A 17802-nucleotide genomic window follows, 5' to 3' on the forward strand; every position below is an offset into this window, starting at 1 on the left:
TCTTGTTAAATATACTCAAACTGACTAACATGCAATATGGTAAAATGTATCGCTTCACATTTTTGACACATTTTTCACACAAGGAATCCAAATTAGACTTTTATGAGGGCCGCTTATGGTAAAATTCAACAAACGGCGGATGTCAACAATTTTTCACCAAATAAGTGAACCAAACGCTCGCTCCCACAGATGTGCTCTCCTCCTTTGAATTCGCTGTCGGTGCAGCGACACCTAGCGGCGCGGATGAACCGCAGCTTCACATCCTGTTTTTCCCAATAAAGCCGTGGATAAAAGCGACCGTATCCTCCACTATTGGCAGCGCGGAAAGGTAATGTAGCCAGCTGTCAGCGATGGAATAATGCATACAGTAGCTAACGTTCTTCAGTGCTAATTAACGAGGTTGACAGGAGTGGTTTACACGTGAGACGGGTGAAAAATGGGAGGAATAAATAGGAATTTTGTCCTTGTGCAGACCTTATACCGTGGAAATTCAATGTGGACATATAATCTGATAGGGCTGGCGTACACGTAGACCTAGCGACTCCGGGACTGAGTCACATCTTTTTTTGTATCGGTAAGAAGTAGCTAGCTGGCTATTGTTATGATGAAACGTAACGTTTTAACGCGTAATTCGACTAGCTTGCTTGGCTGTTCGCTCGTCTCTAACTCCTAACCGGAGAAAGCAGTCCTTTTCCTGTTCAACTTCATGGACAGCTAAAATAGAGCAGGTGTTCTGCACGGAGATCTTATGTCAGAATTGCAGTCGGTGTGAAACGCAGATGTTAGGCACTTGATAGCAGGTTGTAAAAAAAAAAAAAAAGAACATGACCTTCACTTGCTAAATAGATACCTCTTGAAAACTGTGCAAGGGTTAAAGTAATTTTATGCAGAATATGTTTTTTTTTCATCATAAGGCTAAATTATCGTGGCGGTCTCCTCGACTGGATCATCGTTGGAGTTAAAGCTCGCTATTTGGTTAGGTTTCTCTTGGTAGGTAGGGGTAGGGCGCATTGTCTTCCGGACACGGTGCATTTTGAAAAATGTATGTGTTGGCAACTAACGTTTATATTATCTTGTGACACTGTCTTTATTAACGTTGCATTAGGCAATTAGCTAGAGAAAAGATAATTCAATTGGCTGCTTCTGAATGAGTCGGACAAACAGCTGTCACCTTTTCCGTTTTCCACCTTATTCCTGCTAGTTACTTCTTCGCTTGTGGACACGGCGCTGCTCTATAGTTAATTTGAACAAACGTAACACACATTATTCGCAAGTATTGCTTTAAATAGGCACGGGGCTATTCCTGTAATCATTAATGTAATTTGATGTGTTGTTGTTAAAAAAACACGCGGAGTCCAGTAATGTCTTTCACTACCTAGGTATACCGAGATGTAGCAAACTTCAACTGCCTTTTTAAAAAGGTAAGTTTTTATTTATTTATTCTGAAATGACTCGCATGTTCCGAACGGATCTATTATATTTTAAATACTGTGTAGGCTACGCTTAACACGTGCATGCTGTCCCCCTCACAGACCTGAAAGACAGCGGCATAGAAAATGGACAGTTACGGGTAGGCTTCACTCTAGTGTTTCTTTTGCGCCTCTACATCATGAAACCTATGCACTTGTTGTACGTTGCTCTGGATAAGAGCGTCTGCTAAATGTCTATAATGTAATGTAATGTGATGTAATGTGTTCAGCTGTAAAATACTGAATTGGCAGACTGGATACTGTGGGCCTGTATTAAAGCCGCGGTGAGCCGTCTCTGTCCTCAGACCACCTCTTTTACCATCCCAGGTTCTCCGGAGATATGTTCAGTGGCCGGGCGGTGCTAGGCGACGACAGCTCGGTCATGGCCCGAATGCAGAAGAAATTCTGGAAGACCAAACAGGTTCTGATTAAAGCGACGGGCAAGAAGGAGGACGAGTATGTGGTGGCGTCTGACGCGGACCTGGATGCTAAGCTTGAGGTGTGCTAACGCCTGATCACAAAACGTTAGACATTTATTCAAAGAAATGCACTGGAATAAAACTGGAATTCTGGAGCAGTCACACGTTTTTGGAACAGACTTCAGGTTCTGCTGCATTACGGTAGATAATGTTTCAGGGACTTCGTCCTAAATTATTTGCTTGACAGAACTTCTTATTCAGGGTGACATACGTACATTTTTCATATTGGCCACTTAAAGAGCTGCTCATTCAAACTGCCATCCCTGGGCTTTGCATGGCGTATTTGCTTAGACGGTGTGTGTTTGGCGCATTTTCCGACAGACTTCGCTGAGTAACGGCTGGGTTGCTGGGTCACAGAGGTCGGAGGTCATCTCTGTGAATCAGAGTCAACATGACACTGCGCTACTGGCTTCCTCCAACTGTCATTTTATAACTGTGCTTGTGTTCTCAGCCAGTTTACACACACACACACACACACACACACAGTCTCTCTCTCTCTCACACAGACACACACAATCTCTCTCTCTCTCTCACACACTCACACTCTCACACACACACACTCTCTCTTTTGGCTGCTAGTGAGGGAAGTTATGAAAGACTGGGTGTGTTTAGCAGCGTTTTGGTAAAGGGGTTGCATTGTCACTTACTGGAATAAACGCAGCTTAGTGTGTGTGTGTGCTGTGTTTGTGTGCATGTGTGTGTGTCTGTGTGTGCATGCACGCGTGGGTCTGTGTGTGTGTGCGCGCGCTTGTTTGGGTATTTGTGTGTGTGTGTTTGCACACGTGCATAGGTGTGTGTGCATGCGTGTATAGTGTGTGTGTGTGAGCATGTATGCGTGGGTGTGTGCGTGCATGTGTGTGTGTGTGTGTATAGTGTGTGTGTGTGAGCATGTATGCGTGGGTGTGTGCGTGCATGTGTGTGTGTGTGTGTGTGTGTGTGCAAGCGCGTGTTTGTGTAGTGGTAGTGCACGTAGAAGCTCCTCACTCTCACACTCCAGTGGGCAGTGAAACGGCTTCTCTGTGGAGGGCGATGCTCGTGCTGTTTATGACTGCGCTCTCCAGACCGGCCCAGTCCTGCTGACTCAGCAGTTTCTAAGATGACCGTCAATGTAGCGTGGTTCATTTATATTCACTTATAAATAGCTTATGTATACTTAAGTATTTATAGCCTACTTCTTATGTAAGAGTAAACACAGAAATTTTGGCACAATGTTCTGTGTGCAGCCGTGGAAGAAATGGAGGAAGCGTTGGAATATTGAGTTAGGCGGGGTCAGGGTTTATGTTTAAATAATATTAATTTTTTTTCTGTGCTCTGTAGATTTCAGATTTTTGGTGGTGCTGTAAAGGGAGGCGTATGGTTTTATTTATTAAATGAAAGCAGGTTTGAGGATGAGAATTGAAAGCGTAGGTTTTGTTAACGACGGTTTCTCTCTTTTTAAAAATTGTTTATTTTGTCTTTCTCTCTCTCTCTCTCCACAGTTTTTCCGATCAGTGCAGGCCACGTGCACCGAGCTGCTGAAAGTGGTGGAGAAGTACCAGGAGCGAATCACGCGTGAGTACGGCGTGAGGGGGCGGGGTCTGAGAGGCCCTGACGGACAGGCCAGCGCAAGGGGGTCCCGTGCGTGGGGGGAGGGGGTGTCCCGTGCGTGGGGTGGGGGTCCTAACTGCGCTGTCTCTGCCGTGGTCCCCCCCCCCCCCCCCACACAGATCTGTCCCAGGAGGAGAACGAGCTCGGGCTCTTCCTGCGCTTCCAGGCGGAGCACGACAAGACCAAGGCGGGAAACATGATGGACGCCACCAGCAGGGCCCTGTGCACCTCCGCCAAGCAGAGGTATCGCCTCCACCTCTTCCTCCCCATCCTCCAACCTCTTCCTCCTCCTCCTCCTCTATCTCTCTATCCTAACCCTAACCCTAACCCTAACCCCTCCTCCCCAGTCTCAGAGCCTCAGCCCCTCAGTCAGAGCCAGAATCAGGGCATGAAATCAACTTTTTTCACGCCAGTGGCAAGAGTGGCTTGTGGATTGTAAAAATCACCAGCCATTTTCAACATTTTACCTGCCACATTAATTTTACAATATAACACAACCTGGTCGGCTACCTGTCCAAGTGGCTTTCTAGAGTAGAAAATCTTACCAGCCACAATCCAAATTTTACCATGATTTGGCTCATTTAATTTCATACTCTGGCCAGATGAGACTGTGGTGCTTGTTATGTTTGGCACTGATAGCCATCACTCTTCAGAATGTTCTGTCATCTGTGCTGTCTGGAGAGGCCTGTGTCTCTCTCTCTCTCTCCTGACTGTGTCCCTGTTAAACCCGACTCCGCCCCCCTGCCCCGCCCCGCCCCGCCCCAGACTGGCGCTCTGCGCCCCCCTGCAGCGCCTGGAGCAGGAGATGGAGACGTTTCGGCGGCGGGCCATCACGGACACCCTGCTGACGGTGGGGCGCATGGAGAGGTCTCGCACGGAGTACCGGGGCGCCCTGCTCTGGATGAAGGACGTGTCCCAGGAGCTGGACCCCGACACGTACAAGCAGCTGGAGAAGTTCCGCAAGGTCAGCGGGAGGGGCTGAGCGAACGGGGGAGGGGGGGGAGGGGGGGGGGCGGATTTTGGCAGAGACTCACGCTTGTCGTGAAGTGCCGGAATGTTCCCCAACCCCAGTGTCCTGGCCCAGTTCCCAGCCTCGCCCTCTCCCCGTCGCCCTGGGTTCATTTGCTGAATAGGTCCTTACCTCCCTCTCCCATCTGCGCGGTGTGTGATGTGCGGTGAGCACTTCGGCACAAAATGGCCGCCGCGCGGCTCTCAGGTGGGCTCTGCTTCACTCTGTGGTGGCTGGGGTGAATGGGCCCTGTGTGCAGCTGAAGAAAGGAAAGGCAGATGAGACCAGAGAACACAGATCTGCTGTGACTACCCTGCTGTCACACCACCCCCACCCCCCACCCCCCCTGGAGGAAGAGTTTAGGCCCGTTCTCTTTGAGCATTTGGGGGCACAGTGGTGGTATAAAACCCGCAACCCCACGCACACACATTAGGCTCACGGTGGCGGACCGTGGGGGGGTATGGCAGGTGGTGGCGGACCATGGGGGGGGTATGGCGGGTGGATGAGTCAGAGGGCCGGCTGATAGTCTCACTCTTTGTTCGAGCCCCAGGCAGGGTTTCCATGGAGGCACCTTTCACACAGTAACTATCAGGTCTCAAATGTTGGGAGCTCAAAACAATCTCACTTTCAATCTCTGCGAAACTGTATCCAATGTAACACGCTCAACTAGAGAATGCCACAGATTCATTTAGTCTGGTCTGGATGTCTGTGGTGCGGGCATCTGCTAACTGTCCTAAGTGGTGACAACAAAATTGCAGATTTAAAAAAGAAATAATTTATTGTGCACTATCTTGTGTCTGCTTTTGCTTAGATAAAAGACAACGTACATTACTGAAAGTTTTACAGCGTTTAGGACTCTGCAGAAGCCGGTTTAACAGTGTGTCCTGGTGGCCTCTGTCAGAGCATGAACCCTGCTCCCCCATTAAAATATAAATGGGGCTCATTAAATATGAATGCCTTCTGGACAAAGTGAAGGTGGCCACCTCATCGCCTGACGGCACTGCTTGGCTCCTGGGTCTGCCTCAAAACCTTCCATTCCTCCACCTCTTCCCTTCCTTCACCGTTTTCATATTTTAACGATGTTAATAATCTCTCTTTCTGAGATGTTTAAAAGAACTGACAGAAAGTTTCTGGAACAAGCTTGGGACCCGTGCCTGCGAAAGTCTCAGGCAAAATGAGAGATATAGGCTACTTCAGCGAGGCACCATGTTACTTCTTACTTTTTGTTTTTTTGGTTTTTATACATGTTATTTGAAGCACAGCTGCTCTTGTCTGTGACAGCTAAAATCCATGCGGCTTTTTCACTGGGAGATGGAGCAGTTTGCCCACATTTCCAAACAGCACGACCAAGCAGCTGCGTCATCTGTGAAAATTCTATGGCAGGATGGAGAAATTCTACACCCTTATCCGTTGCATTGTGCTTTTTTTTTTTTTTTTTTTTTTTTTGGGCTGGAACCAAGCATTAATCGAGGTGGATTGTGGGTAATTTCCTGTGATACGTCCGCCATCTTGTCTCGCAGTTATACTTGTACAGAAACGCTTTAAGCAACAAAAACCAGGATAGGCCCCCTTTCCTTATAATCTTGAAACTGCAAAATGCTGCTTGGAAAAGAAAGCTAGTTCTTTTTTTTTGGGGGGGGGGCATTGAAGCCTGTGCGCGCCTCAGTGCACACACAATGTTTGCTCTCTCACAGGGAAAACACCATTATCTCAGCCCTCCTCCAGGGAAAACAGGAAGAGTTCCATAGAGACCCTGAAGTGTCTCTGCGACTGTGTAATCAGCCGGCTTCCAGTCGTACCCAAACCTGAAGCGCCGTGTCGAAGCTGTGAAAAAGCAGATTTACGTTTCTGCAAAGAGAAATTCACTTTTCAACAGAGAATATACAACGCCTATGCAAGTTTACAGTTATAAATAAACGTTAAATATTTAAGATATTAAATATTTAGATTTTTTTCTATTACACACACATCTAGTAAGGTCAAATGGTCACCATGTATTCGTTATGATACCATAGATGGAGTTTTGTCAAGCTTGACTTGATCCTTGAAAACTATTTCAAGCCTGTGTCACCTGACTGGGTCACATGACAAACTAGTTGTGCGTGTAAGTCCGTGTGCATGTTAAAGCATGATTTCCTGCTGTTACTCTCTGCACTGTGTGGCTTGGAACACCAGGAGAAACACAGGTAGCACAGCTCATTCATGATCACGGTGGTCATCTCCAGGTACAGGCACAGGTGCGGAACACTAAGGGCCAGTTTGAGAAGCTGAAGAACGACGTGTGCCAGAAGGTGGACATGCTGGGGGCCAGCCGCTGCAACATGCTGTCCCACTCACTCACCACGTATCAGGTCTGTCCCAAATTTACTGTCCCACTCGCTCACCACCTACCAGGTCTGTCCCAAATTTACTGTTCTGATACTACACCACCTACCAGGTCTGTCCCAAATTTACTGTTCTGATACTACACCACCTACCAGGTCTGTCCCAAATTTACTGTTCTGATACTACACCACCTACCAGGTCTGTCCCAAATTTACTGTTCTGATACTACACCACCTACCAGGTCTGTCCCAAAATTACAGTCCCTCTACCTCACCACCTACCAGGTCTGTCTCAAATTTACTGTCCTACTCGCTCACCACCTACCAGGTCCATCCCAAATTTACTGTTTTTCTACCTCACCATCTACCAAGTCTGTCCCAAATTTACTGTCCTGATACCTCACCACCTACCAGGTCTGTCCCAAAAGTACTGTCCCTCTACCTCACCACCTACCAGGTCTGTCCCAAATTTATCGTCCCTGTCCCTTCCCCCACTCAGAGAGCTGGTGAGCCTCTGCAGGCTTTGGCTGTGTAAATGGTTTGCATGCTGCTGGACTGTGTGCTAGTCCGTGTTGACACGGAGGGCTGATATCTACGTTACATTACATTACATTTATTTGGCAGACGCTTTTATCCAAAGCGACGTACAGTAAGTGCATACCAAAGGTCATTGGAACAACTACAAAACACAGGTCCGATAAGGTACAATACTCATTTTGTACAGTTATGCACAGCCATGAACACATTAAGTCCAGTTCACACAGTAAACATTATGCTGACCTAGCCTATGCTATCTGCTTGCCCCGCCCTTCACAGACCACCCTCCTGCACTTCTGGGAGAAGACCGCTCACATGATGTCCGGCATCCACGTGGCCTTCCAGGGCTACGTGCCATACCAGTTCACCACACTCAAGGTGCCGGCACTGATGTGTGTGAGTGTGTGTGTGTGTGTGTGTGTGTGTGTGCGCGCGTGTGTGAGTGTGAGTGCGTAAGTGTGTTAATCGGTTCACCACACTCAAGGTGTCAACGTTGATGTGTGTGTGTGTATAGCGTTTGTGTGTGTGTGTGAGTGTGCTTGTGAATGAGTGCACTAAACATCGTGTTTGGCTTTTTTTAAGTGTAGTATAATTCCCTGTGCACTGCACGTGTCTACATTGTGAGGTTGGGCTGTTTTTGTTTTTGATGGGAAATGTAGTTTGTGTGTGTTTGTTGTGAGGTGGGGCTATTTTGTGCTTGATGGGAAATGTAGTTTCTCTGGTCTGCGTCTCCTGTCAGGAGCTGCGGGACCCCCTAGAGCAGCTGGCCGAGGGGAGGGCTCAGGAGAAGAGCCAGGAGAGCGCCGCTGAGACCCGCTCCGACAAGTGAGCCAACTGCTGCCCCTTTCACCCCCAACGGAAACGGACTGTCCTTCACAGACACTCACCCCCAACGGAAACGGGCTGTCCTTCACAGACACTCACCCCCAACGGAAACGGGCTGTCCTTCACAGACACTCACCCCCAACGGAAACGGGCTGTCCTTCACAGACACACACAGACACTCACCCCCAACGGAAACGGGCTGTCCTTCACAGACACACACCCCCAGCGGAAACGGACTGTCCTTCACAGACACTCACCCCCAACGGAAACGGACTGTCCTTCACAGACACACACAGACACTCACCCCCAACGGAAACGGGCTGTCCTTCACAGACACACACCCCCAACGGAAACGGACTGTCCTTCACAGACACACACCCCCAACGGAAACGGACTGTCCTTCACAGACACACACCCCCAACGGAAACGGACTGTCCTTCACAGACACTCACCCCCAACGGAAACGGACTGTCCTTCACAGACACACACCCCCAACGGAAACGGACTGTCCTTCACAGACACATGCCCCTAACGGAAACGGACTGTCCTTCACAGACACTCACCCCCAACGGAAACGGACTGTCCTTCACAGACACACACAGACACTCACCCCCAACGGAAACGAACTGTCCTTCACAGACACACAGACACTCACCCCAACGAAAACGGACTGTCCTTCACAGACACTCATCCACAACGGAAACTGACTGTCCTTCACAGACACACACAGACACTCACCCCCAATGGGAACGGACCGTCCTTCACAGACACACACAGACACTCACCCCCAACGGTGAGTGTCCTTCACAGACACTCACCCCCAACTAAACGGACTGTCCTTCACAGACACACATTCATTCCCAACAGAAACAGACTGTCCTTTACAGACACACACATGCGCGCGCGCACACACACACACACTCATTCCCAACAGAAACTAACTTTCCTTTACAGACACACACACTCTCACCTGTTCCCAAGAGAAACAGACAGTCCTTCTCAGGCACACACACCCTCATTCCCAACAGAAACCTGAATCGACTGTCACCCGAGTATCAGGCCAAACTAGGCCTTCTGGTTGAGGCTGTAGAGTAAATGGCCTCTCATGCACACAGACACACCTGAGCAGTCAGCATGAATTAACCTTGCAGTGCGCACAGCCCCAGGGATTTTATTCCAGTGGGTTAGTAATGCTATGGCATTTAAGGCAGCTGCAGTGTCAGTGTTGTTACCAGGCCTGGGGGGGGAGTTTGGGGGGGGGGGGGGTCTATCTCCTCTGCAGGCTGTTACGCCCATTGCTAGTGTTGCCAGATCTGAAAACACTGAACCTGCCCAAAGCCATTTTCCCCCGCACAATAACATAAAAATTAAAAATAAAAAAAAAGGTTTAAGTAGCCCAATTGGCATCTGGCAACATTTTCCATTGCACACCTCATCTCCATCTCCACCCCCCACCACCACCTTTTCAGCCACGTCTCCGGGAAGATGAACGCAGTAGACGAAAGAAACAGCTATCACAAGTGTTTCCGGTTTTCCCTTAGGTTGATATCCCTGGACGAAGACAAACCTGGCAACTCGGTCTCAGATGCGGGTATGTTGGATTTAAAAGCCTACATTTCATGCCTTTTTAAAAAATAAAAAAAAGAAATCCTGTCGGTTGATCATGTCTAATTTGACAGCACTACTGGGGCTGTACAGTAATCTGCTTTTTTGGCCAGCTCATAGTTTGCATGCTCATTAGGAACTGCTGGGGAATTTTGTGGAGGTGGTCGGGTGGCTCCTCTGGGTGTGGGCAGGCAGAAATGCATCACTGTACTGTAAAGCTCCAAACTGCAGCGGTGTGAAATGCCGATCTGTGCTTGTGGGCGTGGCTCTGTCTGCAGGCTCCGCCCTCGGAGCGGAGGTGCAGAGCCGGGACAGCGACGGCTCCCTGTGTGCCAGTCTGGACTCCGGTGAGTACTGCAGCACCATGCTGATGATGAACCCTGCAGGAGTCACGCAGGACCTGTCAGCTCAACGTTATTCACTGCCTGTGTGTGTGTGTGTGTGTGTGTGTGTGTGTGTGTGGGTGTGAGTGTGCGTGTGCATGTCCGTGCGTGCGTGCATGCGTATGTGCGTGCATGCGTGTGGGTGTACATGCGAGTGTGCGTGCGTGTGTACGTGTGAGTGTGAGTATAAGTGTATAGTGTGTGTTTGTGTGTGTGTGTGCATCCGTCCGATGATTCTGTGTGAGTGTGAGTGTGAGTATAAGTGTATAGTGTGTGTTTGTGTGTGCATCCGTCCGATGATTCTGTGTGTGTGAGTGTGAGTGTGAGTGTGCGTATGTGTGGGTGTTTGTGCATATGTGCGTATAGAACACTGCTGCCACTTTTACTACTGAGGAATTAAATTTATAACATTTTTTACTTTACTGTCTGAACTGAATTGGAATGGACTGTGCACGTGTAAGGCCTCATGCACACTCTACACAAGGAACGATCGCAGCGATGCAACAAGCAACGCAATGGGGCGTTTCTCACGCGCTTGTGTAGCAAAATGCGCAGTGCATGTTCTGTGACGCGATGCAAGCGTGTGGTTCAATTCCCCGCATTTCTGTGAGAGGCACTAAACATAAATACTGTTTAACAAACAACTACAAACAGGGAAGTAATCATTTCTGCTCCAAAGTTACTCGCTCCAGCCAGATTAGCCTATGCTGCCACCTTGTGGTTTAGCACTATATAACCTGTGTGCATGTCCGTGCGTGTGCGTGCATGCCTTTGTGTGCGCTGTGTGAGTATGGTTGTGTGTACATGCATGCGTGTGTGTACATGCACGTGTGTGAGTATGCTTGTGTACATGCATGCATGTGTGTACATGCACGTGTGTGAGTATGCTTGTGTGTTCATGCATGTGTGTTTGCGTGTGGGAGTATGCTTGTGTGTACATGCATGTGTGTGTGCATGTGTGTACATGCACGTGTGAGTATGCTTGTGTGTACATGCACGTGTGTGAGTATGCTTGTGTGTACATGCATGTGTGTGTGCGTGCACGTGTATGCAAGTGTGAGAGTATGCTTGTGTGCACATGCATGTGTATGAGTATGCTTGTGTGTACATGCATGCATGTGTGTGTATGCTTGTGTGCATATGCATGTGCGCGTGTGTGAGTATGCTTGTGTGTACATGCGTGTGTCTGTGTGCGTGTGTGTCTGTGTGCGTGTGTCTGTGTGCGTGTGCGTGTGTGTGTGTATAGTGTGTGTGTGAGTGTGTGTGTGTGTGTGTGTGTGTATAGTGTGTGTGAGTGTGTGTCTGTGTCTGTGTGCGTGTGCGTGTGTGTATAGTGTGCGTGTGCGTGTGTGTGTGTGTGTGTATAGTGTGTGTGTGAGTGTGTGTGTGTGTGTGTATAGTGTGTGTGTGTGTGTGTGTGTGTGTGTATAGTGTGTGTGTGTGTGTGTATAGTGTGTGTGTGTGTGTGTGTGTGTGTTTATAGTGTGTGTGTGTGTGTGTGTGTATAGTGTGTGTGTGTGTGTGTGTGTGTGTATAGTGTGTGTGTGTGTGTGTGTGTGTGTGTATAGTGTGTGTGTGTGTGTGTGTGTATAGTGTGTGTGTGTGTGTGTATAGTGTGTGTGTGTGTGTGTGTGTGTGTGTGTGTATAGTGTGTGTGTGTGTGTGTGTGTGTGTGTATAGTGTGTGTGTGTGTGTGTGTGTGTGTGTGTGAGTGTGTGTGTGCGTGTGTGTGTGTGAGTATACACACAGTGTTAATGTTCACCCCGTGTGTGATCCAGCCCTGTGTGAGCTGACTGGCTCCCTCAGTGCCCTCGACACAGACGACGACCTCCTGCTCCCTGACCCTCCAGGGGTTCAATCCCATCAGCCACCTCTGCCTAACACCCTCCCTGAGCCTGAGCCCACAGCACCACCTGCTGGCCTCATGTGGTTCAACAGCACCCCACCACCAGAGGAGCCCACACCCATAGAGTCCCCTGGGCTGGGTAAAACTGCCTGCCATTCTACACTGTCCAGAGATTCAGAGCCCCTCCCTGATTCACATCTATACTGTCCAGGCATGCAGATTCACCTCTATACTGTACAGGCATGCAGATTCACCTCTATACTGTACAGGGCTGCAGATTCACCTCTATACTGTACAGGCATGCAGATTCACCTCTATACTGTACAGTGCTGCAGTTTCACCTCTATACTGTACAGGCATGCAGATTCACCTCTATACTGTACAGGCATGCAGATTCACCTCTATTCTGTAGAGGCGTTGGCCTGATTGTTCCTCCCCTGGACCTGACTGCACGCCTGTCTCCTCCTTCCTGACGGGCAGCACCCCTCTCCTCTCCTGCTCTTGCCGTCCTGTCGCTGGACCCGACTGAATTGGGCTCTTACAGACCGCCTCTCTGCTCAGAGCTGTGCCCCTGTCCTTATGTCACATCCTGTTCCTGCTCCACTCTCTGCGTATTGTCCTGGTTTGTGCTGGAGTGGCTCACTGGGGTCTGTGTTTTCGCCGTTAGGAGACGGCACTGTGCTTCCTCTGTAGACAGTTGTGTGCTACAGGTTAACTTTGCTCATTTTCAATGTGTGACCTAGTCTTCCCTGTAGGTCACTGTGGGTGAGGGAGTCTGCCAAATAGGTGGATAAATTAAGATTCTATCTCTCTCGTTCTCTCAGTCTTGTGCTCTCTCTCCCTCGGTCTTGCATTCTCTCTCTCTCTCTCTCTCTCTCTCTCTCTCTCCTCCCTCACTGTCTCCCCCATCTCGCTGTCTCTCTCCGTTTTGCGCTTGCTCTCTCTCCGTCTTGTGCTCATGCTCACTCTCCCTCTCTCTCCATCTTGCGGTCACACACTCTCTCGCTCCCTCCCTCCTTCTCTCTCCATCTTGCGGTCACACTCTCTCTCCCTCTCTCTCTCTCTCCCGCCCTGCAGTGGCCACAGACCTGCTGCTGGATCCTCCTCAGCAGAAGCAGCGGGAGGAGGATGAGGATGGAGAGATGATGATGACGAAGGGGGACCTGTCCTTCCTGCAGGACATCCTGAGCCCGGGCCCCTCGGGGAGCAACGAGTTCAGCCGCGAGTGGCAGGACGCTTTCGGCTGCTTCGAGCCCCCGACGGCCCCGCCCCCTGCCGCCGCGGCCGCCGGCGCCCCTGCCCTCTCCCCCTCTCACCCCACCGGCTCCTCCGGCTTCCTGCCCTCCCAGCTGCTGGACCAGAGCCTCAGCTCCACAGGTCTGTGACTGCGGCAGGCTGCCCCCTGGTGGTCGGAGGAGTTCTCTGCCACTGTACATGCTGTAGCGTAGCACTCAATGTGGTTATAGGGGTCCCATATTCACATTCAAATGGAAGGGGCACTGTCTAGTGTCTGGATGTCCATATTGATTGTTGTGTTAAAGGAGTTTCATAACCTCCCCTGAAATTATTTTGCTGTCCTTATTTTTTCAGGTTGGGCAACCCCGCCCATGTTTCAGGCTCCGCCCCTGCAAGGCCCACAGGCTCCTGACCAGGCTCCGCCCACTCAGGGTGCTCCCAAGACTACAGCCAATGGTGAGAGCTCTCTAATGGGGAGACGTGGATCTGTGTGTTTGTGTGCACGTGCACCGTAGAGAGGATCGAGTTAAGTTAGTTAAGTGATAGTTTCTGTGATGACAGGGCTTTTGGGGGGCTGTGACTGTTTCTGTGTGACTGTAGTTTTGGTGGGAGGCTGTGCGTTTGTGTGTGACTGTAGTTTTGGTGGGAGGCTGTGCGTTTGTGTGTGACTGTAGTTTTGGTGGGAGGCTGTGCGTTTCTGTGTGACTGTGCACTTTTGGGGGCTGTGATTGTTTCTGTGTGATTGTAGTTTTGGAAGGAGGCTGTGAGTGTTTCTGTGTGACTGTAGTTTTGGTGGGAGGCTGTGCGTTTCTGTGTGACAGTAGTTTTGGAGGGTGGCAGCAAGTTTCTGTGTGACTGTGCACTTTTGGGGGCTGTGATTGTTTCTGTGTGATTGTAGTTTTGGAAGGAGGCTGTGAGTGTTTCTGTGTGACTGCACTTTTGGGAGGCTCTGATAGGTTCTGTGTGACTGTAGTTTTGGTGGGAGGCTCTGATAGGTTCTGTGTGACTCCGCACTTTTGGGGGCTGTGATTGTTTCTCTGATGACGGCGCACTTTTCCAGGGAAGCTGTGATCGTTGTGACGGTTATGAGATGAGCCGTCTCAGCTGGCTTTACTCTGTGGCAGGGAGCCTCTGGGAAAAAATGTGCCTGTTTGGACAGGACCCCCCCCCCCCCCCACTGTCTGCCGTGTGACCGTCTGCGGAGGCTTTGATAAGCACCCTGACGGGGCTGCGTGCATGACTGCACCGTTAGTTTCAGAAGCCTTTCACCCCCCCTACCGCCTCAATCATGCACCTCTTTAAAAACCACACAGCCCTTCCTCTCTAAGCTCTGTACGAGTCCTCCCGTGTTCTGACCCAGCCAGAATTCTCGCTCTCTTTTGCGATGCGATTTTCCGCGGACTTGGTGCATCCACGTTCAAGGCCGATTCGCGGTTATATCCCTGCAGTGACAGGAACAGCTTGGTGCTGTCATTCTCTACCCTTAGTCCGGCTCCTTATGTCAACAGACTTGTCTATAGGAGGAATGGTGCTCTTGGGGAGAACTGCCCGATCTTGAAAACGCTTTTGGTTGGTTGGTAAAAACCAATGGCGCGTCTGGCTGGTTAGCTGTGTGTTACTGTGCGGTGCACGCATACAGCCTTTCTGTGGGCTGCTGTTCCACTGAACCTTCACTAGGTGGCGTGGGTCAGTGACTTCAGTGATAGGTTATTTCTACACAGAACACATACCACTGCTGTAGTCCAACCAACAGAGACCTGTAGCACAAAGCAGGATTACTGACTTAGCTGGATAACTGCACTAAGTAAAACCTGAAACAGCTCTTTTTACTTCAGTTCCTGTTTCAAATTTGGGAGGGTTCTGGGTTTTACTCAGAGCTGTTATCCAGCTAAATCAGTAATCCTTCTTTGTGATACAGACCCCAGTACTTAAGTCAAAGTTCAAGATCAAGTCACAATCACCGGTCCAAAACAAGTCCAAGTGGATAGTGCTCAAGTTTGAACCAAGAATGAAGGCACATTTAACAGCTCCTTCTATCAATTATGTAAAATGCTAATTTGATATTACAAAATAAGAAAAAGGGTCACTGAATCCAAAGTCTATCCTTCTTTTTCAATGATAGGAATGTATAGCACTGTCAATATGAACGGGGCATGTGTGTTAGTTAAAGCAAGTGCTTTTAGTTGCAGACGTCCATGAGACACTTTCTATATAACAACACAACACACAGAAAGAGGACCAGGAACTTTAATAAGACCCAATCCATTGCTGAATAAAAAAAAAAACATTTAATGAGACGGTAAAAAGGACAGACTCGGTCAACGATGTAGAGCTTGTAAACTCGTACAAGAAGAGCCGTTGTTAACTTGCACGGGGACCAATGTTTCAGAACCCGACCAGTCTAAATAACTGAACACCGAGTGACGTTAAGGGTTGTTCGTTTTTCTTACAGCCTGCTGGAATTTTTCGCAATGTCAAGTTAAAACTAATGACGAGTATTGTGCACAACACGTTTGTTCGTAATATTTGTCATTTTTTGCGGAAATAAAATTGTTGGTTGGCCAGCCTACAGAAGTAGACACGCTTTTCTAACGAGTTGACTCGTCAAACTTTCGCTACACAGACAATGAATAAATCAAGACTGACGGGGTTAGCAAGGCTAAGGGGTTGCCACTGTAACGTTAGCTGGCTTGGCTAACTTGCATAGCTAGATCACGTAACGTTAATTGAAATTCAAACTGATTTAGCCTACCTCTTAGGATGCATGTGGACCAGGGACCAGAGTTTGACGTCGTTCCACGTTTCTTCTCCATTTAACGCTTACAAACGTTGCACAAAGTCGACTTTTTATCTCCTCCGTGGTATAATTAGCAAACATTTTGTGGAGACAAAATTCGCGCTGACGCTATCATTGATCAAACGTCCTACGTCACTGACGGTGATGCGTATTGGCTTTATCAGGGAATATTCCCATTGGAAATGGTCCATTGCGATGTAATATTTTAAAACCATTTTAATCACATACTTATTTATATGTCGATTGTAGACGTGCACATACTTGAATCTATTTTAATGCTGGGAGCAAGTAAAATGTTTATGTCCAAGTCCTGGACTCGAAGTTCTACAACGCTAATGTACGCAACCTTCGTTTATAAGGAATATAACTGTAGACACTTTGACAAACGCTGATGTATCTGGCCCATCTTCTCCTTGAGGCATCTGCAGTAAGTCAGTGACGCAGGCATTCTCTTTGCAGCAGTAGGCTATATTTTACATGCTAGGCTGTTCCCAGGCATGGGCCGGTGTGTGCATTCAGCCTGGTGTGTGTGAAGTCCCAAACCCTGTTCACATGTGCTATGTGCTGTGAGCTCTGTGCTGTATGCTGTATGCTCTGTGCCTTGTGCTGTGTGATCTGTGCTGTGAGTTCTGTGCTGTGTGGTCTGTGCTGCATGATGTATGCTCTGTGCCTTGTGCTGTATGCTCGGTGCTGTGTGCTGTATGCTCTGTGCTGTGTGCTCTGTGCCTTGTGCTGTATGCTCGTGCCGAGTGCTGTGTGATCTGTGCTGTGAGCTCTGTGCTCAGTGCTGTATGATGTATGCTCAAGGCTTTGTGCTGTATGCTGTATGCTCTGTGCTCGGTGCTCTGTGTTGTATGCTGTGCTGTATGCTCTGTGCTCGGTGCTCTGTGCTGTATGCTGGGTGCTCAGTGCTCTGTGCTGCATGCTGTGCTGTATGCTGGGTGCTCTGTGCTCGGTGCTCTGTGCTGTATGCTGGGTGCTCTGTGCCCGTGGTCTGCACCGTCTCTCAGCCTGACGGTTCCTCCCTCTGCAGCCCCCTCTGGACCCGCGCGGGACATGTCCGCCTGGTTCAACCTCTTCGCCGACCTGGACCCCCTCTCCAACCCCGACGCCATCGGCCGCTCTGACGACGAGCTGCTCAACGCCTGAGGGGGGCGCTGTGGGGCAGGCCTGCGGAAGAGCAGCGTCTGTCCCTGTTCGTGTTTTTTTCACTCTCTCTCTCGCTCTCTCTCTCTCGCTCTCTCTTTCTCTCTCGCTCTCTCTTTCTCTCTCATGCTCTCTCATTCTCTCTCTCTCTGTCTCTCTCTCTCTCTCTCTCTCGTTCTCACTCTCTCCACACTGAGTTCTGGTTGGCCAGGTTTAAGGGAGCAATGCAGGGCAGATCAGGGCAGATATTCTCTTCGGCCACGGAAATGTATTAATACTCCGGAACACTCTATTATAACTCTGTAACGATTGTGCGACATTATTATTATTATTATTATTATTATTATTATTATTATTATTATTAGCAGTATACTTGGGCGTAAATTTGCAGATTGCTTCTTTTTTTTTTTGTAGCTACATCATCGCTTCTGCAGTCAGGTCACCGGGAGGTTAAAAAAAAATCACATTATTAGTTTTTTTTTTCCTGGTGTTTTGTCTTCTAAGAATGTGCACTAGAACTTTTTTTAGAACTTTAGATTTCTTTTTGGGGGGAAACGGG

The 17802-nt window shown here is 49.0% G+C and overlaps 1 protein-coding gene across 8 annotated transcripts; it reads left to right on the plus strand.

The window, feature by feature from the left end:
* Positions 1-233: 233 nt before the first annotated feature.
* ical1 (islet cell autoantigen 1-like) lies at positions 234-17335 on the plus strand. 8 transcript variants are annotated; one of them, XM_035392525.1, is made up of 17 exons: positions 335-574; positions 915-990; positions 1380-1421; positions 1533-1570; positions 1797-1968; positions 3427-3499; positions 3655-3778; positions 4301-4499; positions 6770-6895; positions 7685-7783; positions 8145-8230; positions 9772-9821; positions 10114-10182; positions 11997-12203; positions 13142-13441; positions 13655-13756; positions 17131-17335. In XM_035392525.1, the coding sequence occupies exons 4-17, from the start codon at positions 1557-1559 to the stop codon at positions 17244-17246; spliced, it is 1737 nt and encodes a 578-aa protein (XP_035248416.1). In that variant the 5' UTR covers positions 335-574; positions 915-990; positions 1380-1421; positions 1533-1556; the 3' UTR covers positions 17247-17335. The 8 variants fall into 8 exon arrangements, with proteins under 8 accessions (XP_035248415.1, XP_035248422.1, XP_035248423.1 ...); XM_035392530.1 differs by having other exon boundaries at positions 1538-1570; XM_035392524.1 differs by lacking the exons at positions 335-574; positions 915-990 and adding an exon at positions 234-328.
* The last annotated feature ends 467 nt before the right edge of the window (positions 17336-17802 follow it).

Source organism: Anguilla anguilla, chromosome 15 (assembly GCF_013347855.1).
Source record: "Anguilla anguilla isolate fAngAng1 chromosome 15, fAngAng1.pri, whole genome shotgun sequence".
In the NCBI taxonomy this organism is placed as follows: Eukaryota; Metazoa; Chordata; class Actinopteri; order Anguilliformes; family Anguillidae; genus Anguilla; species Anguilla anguilla.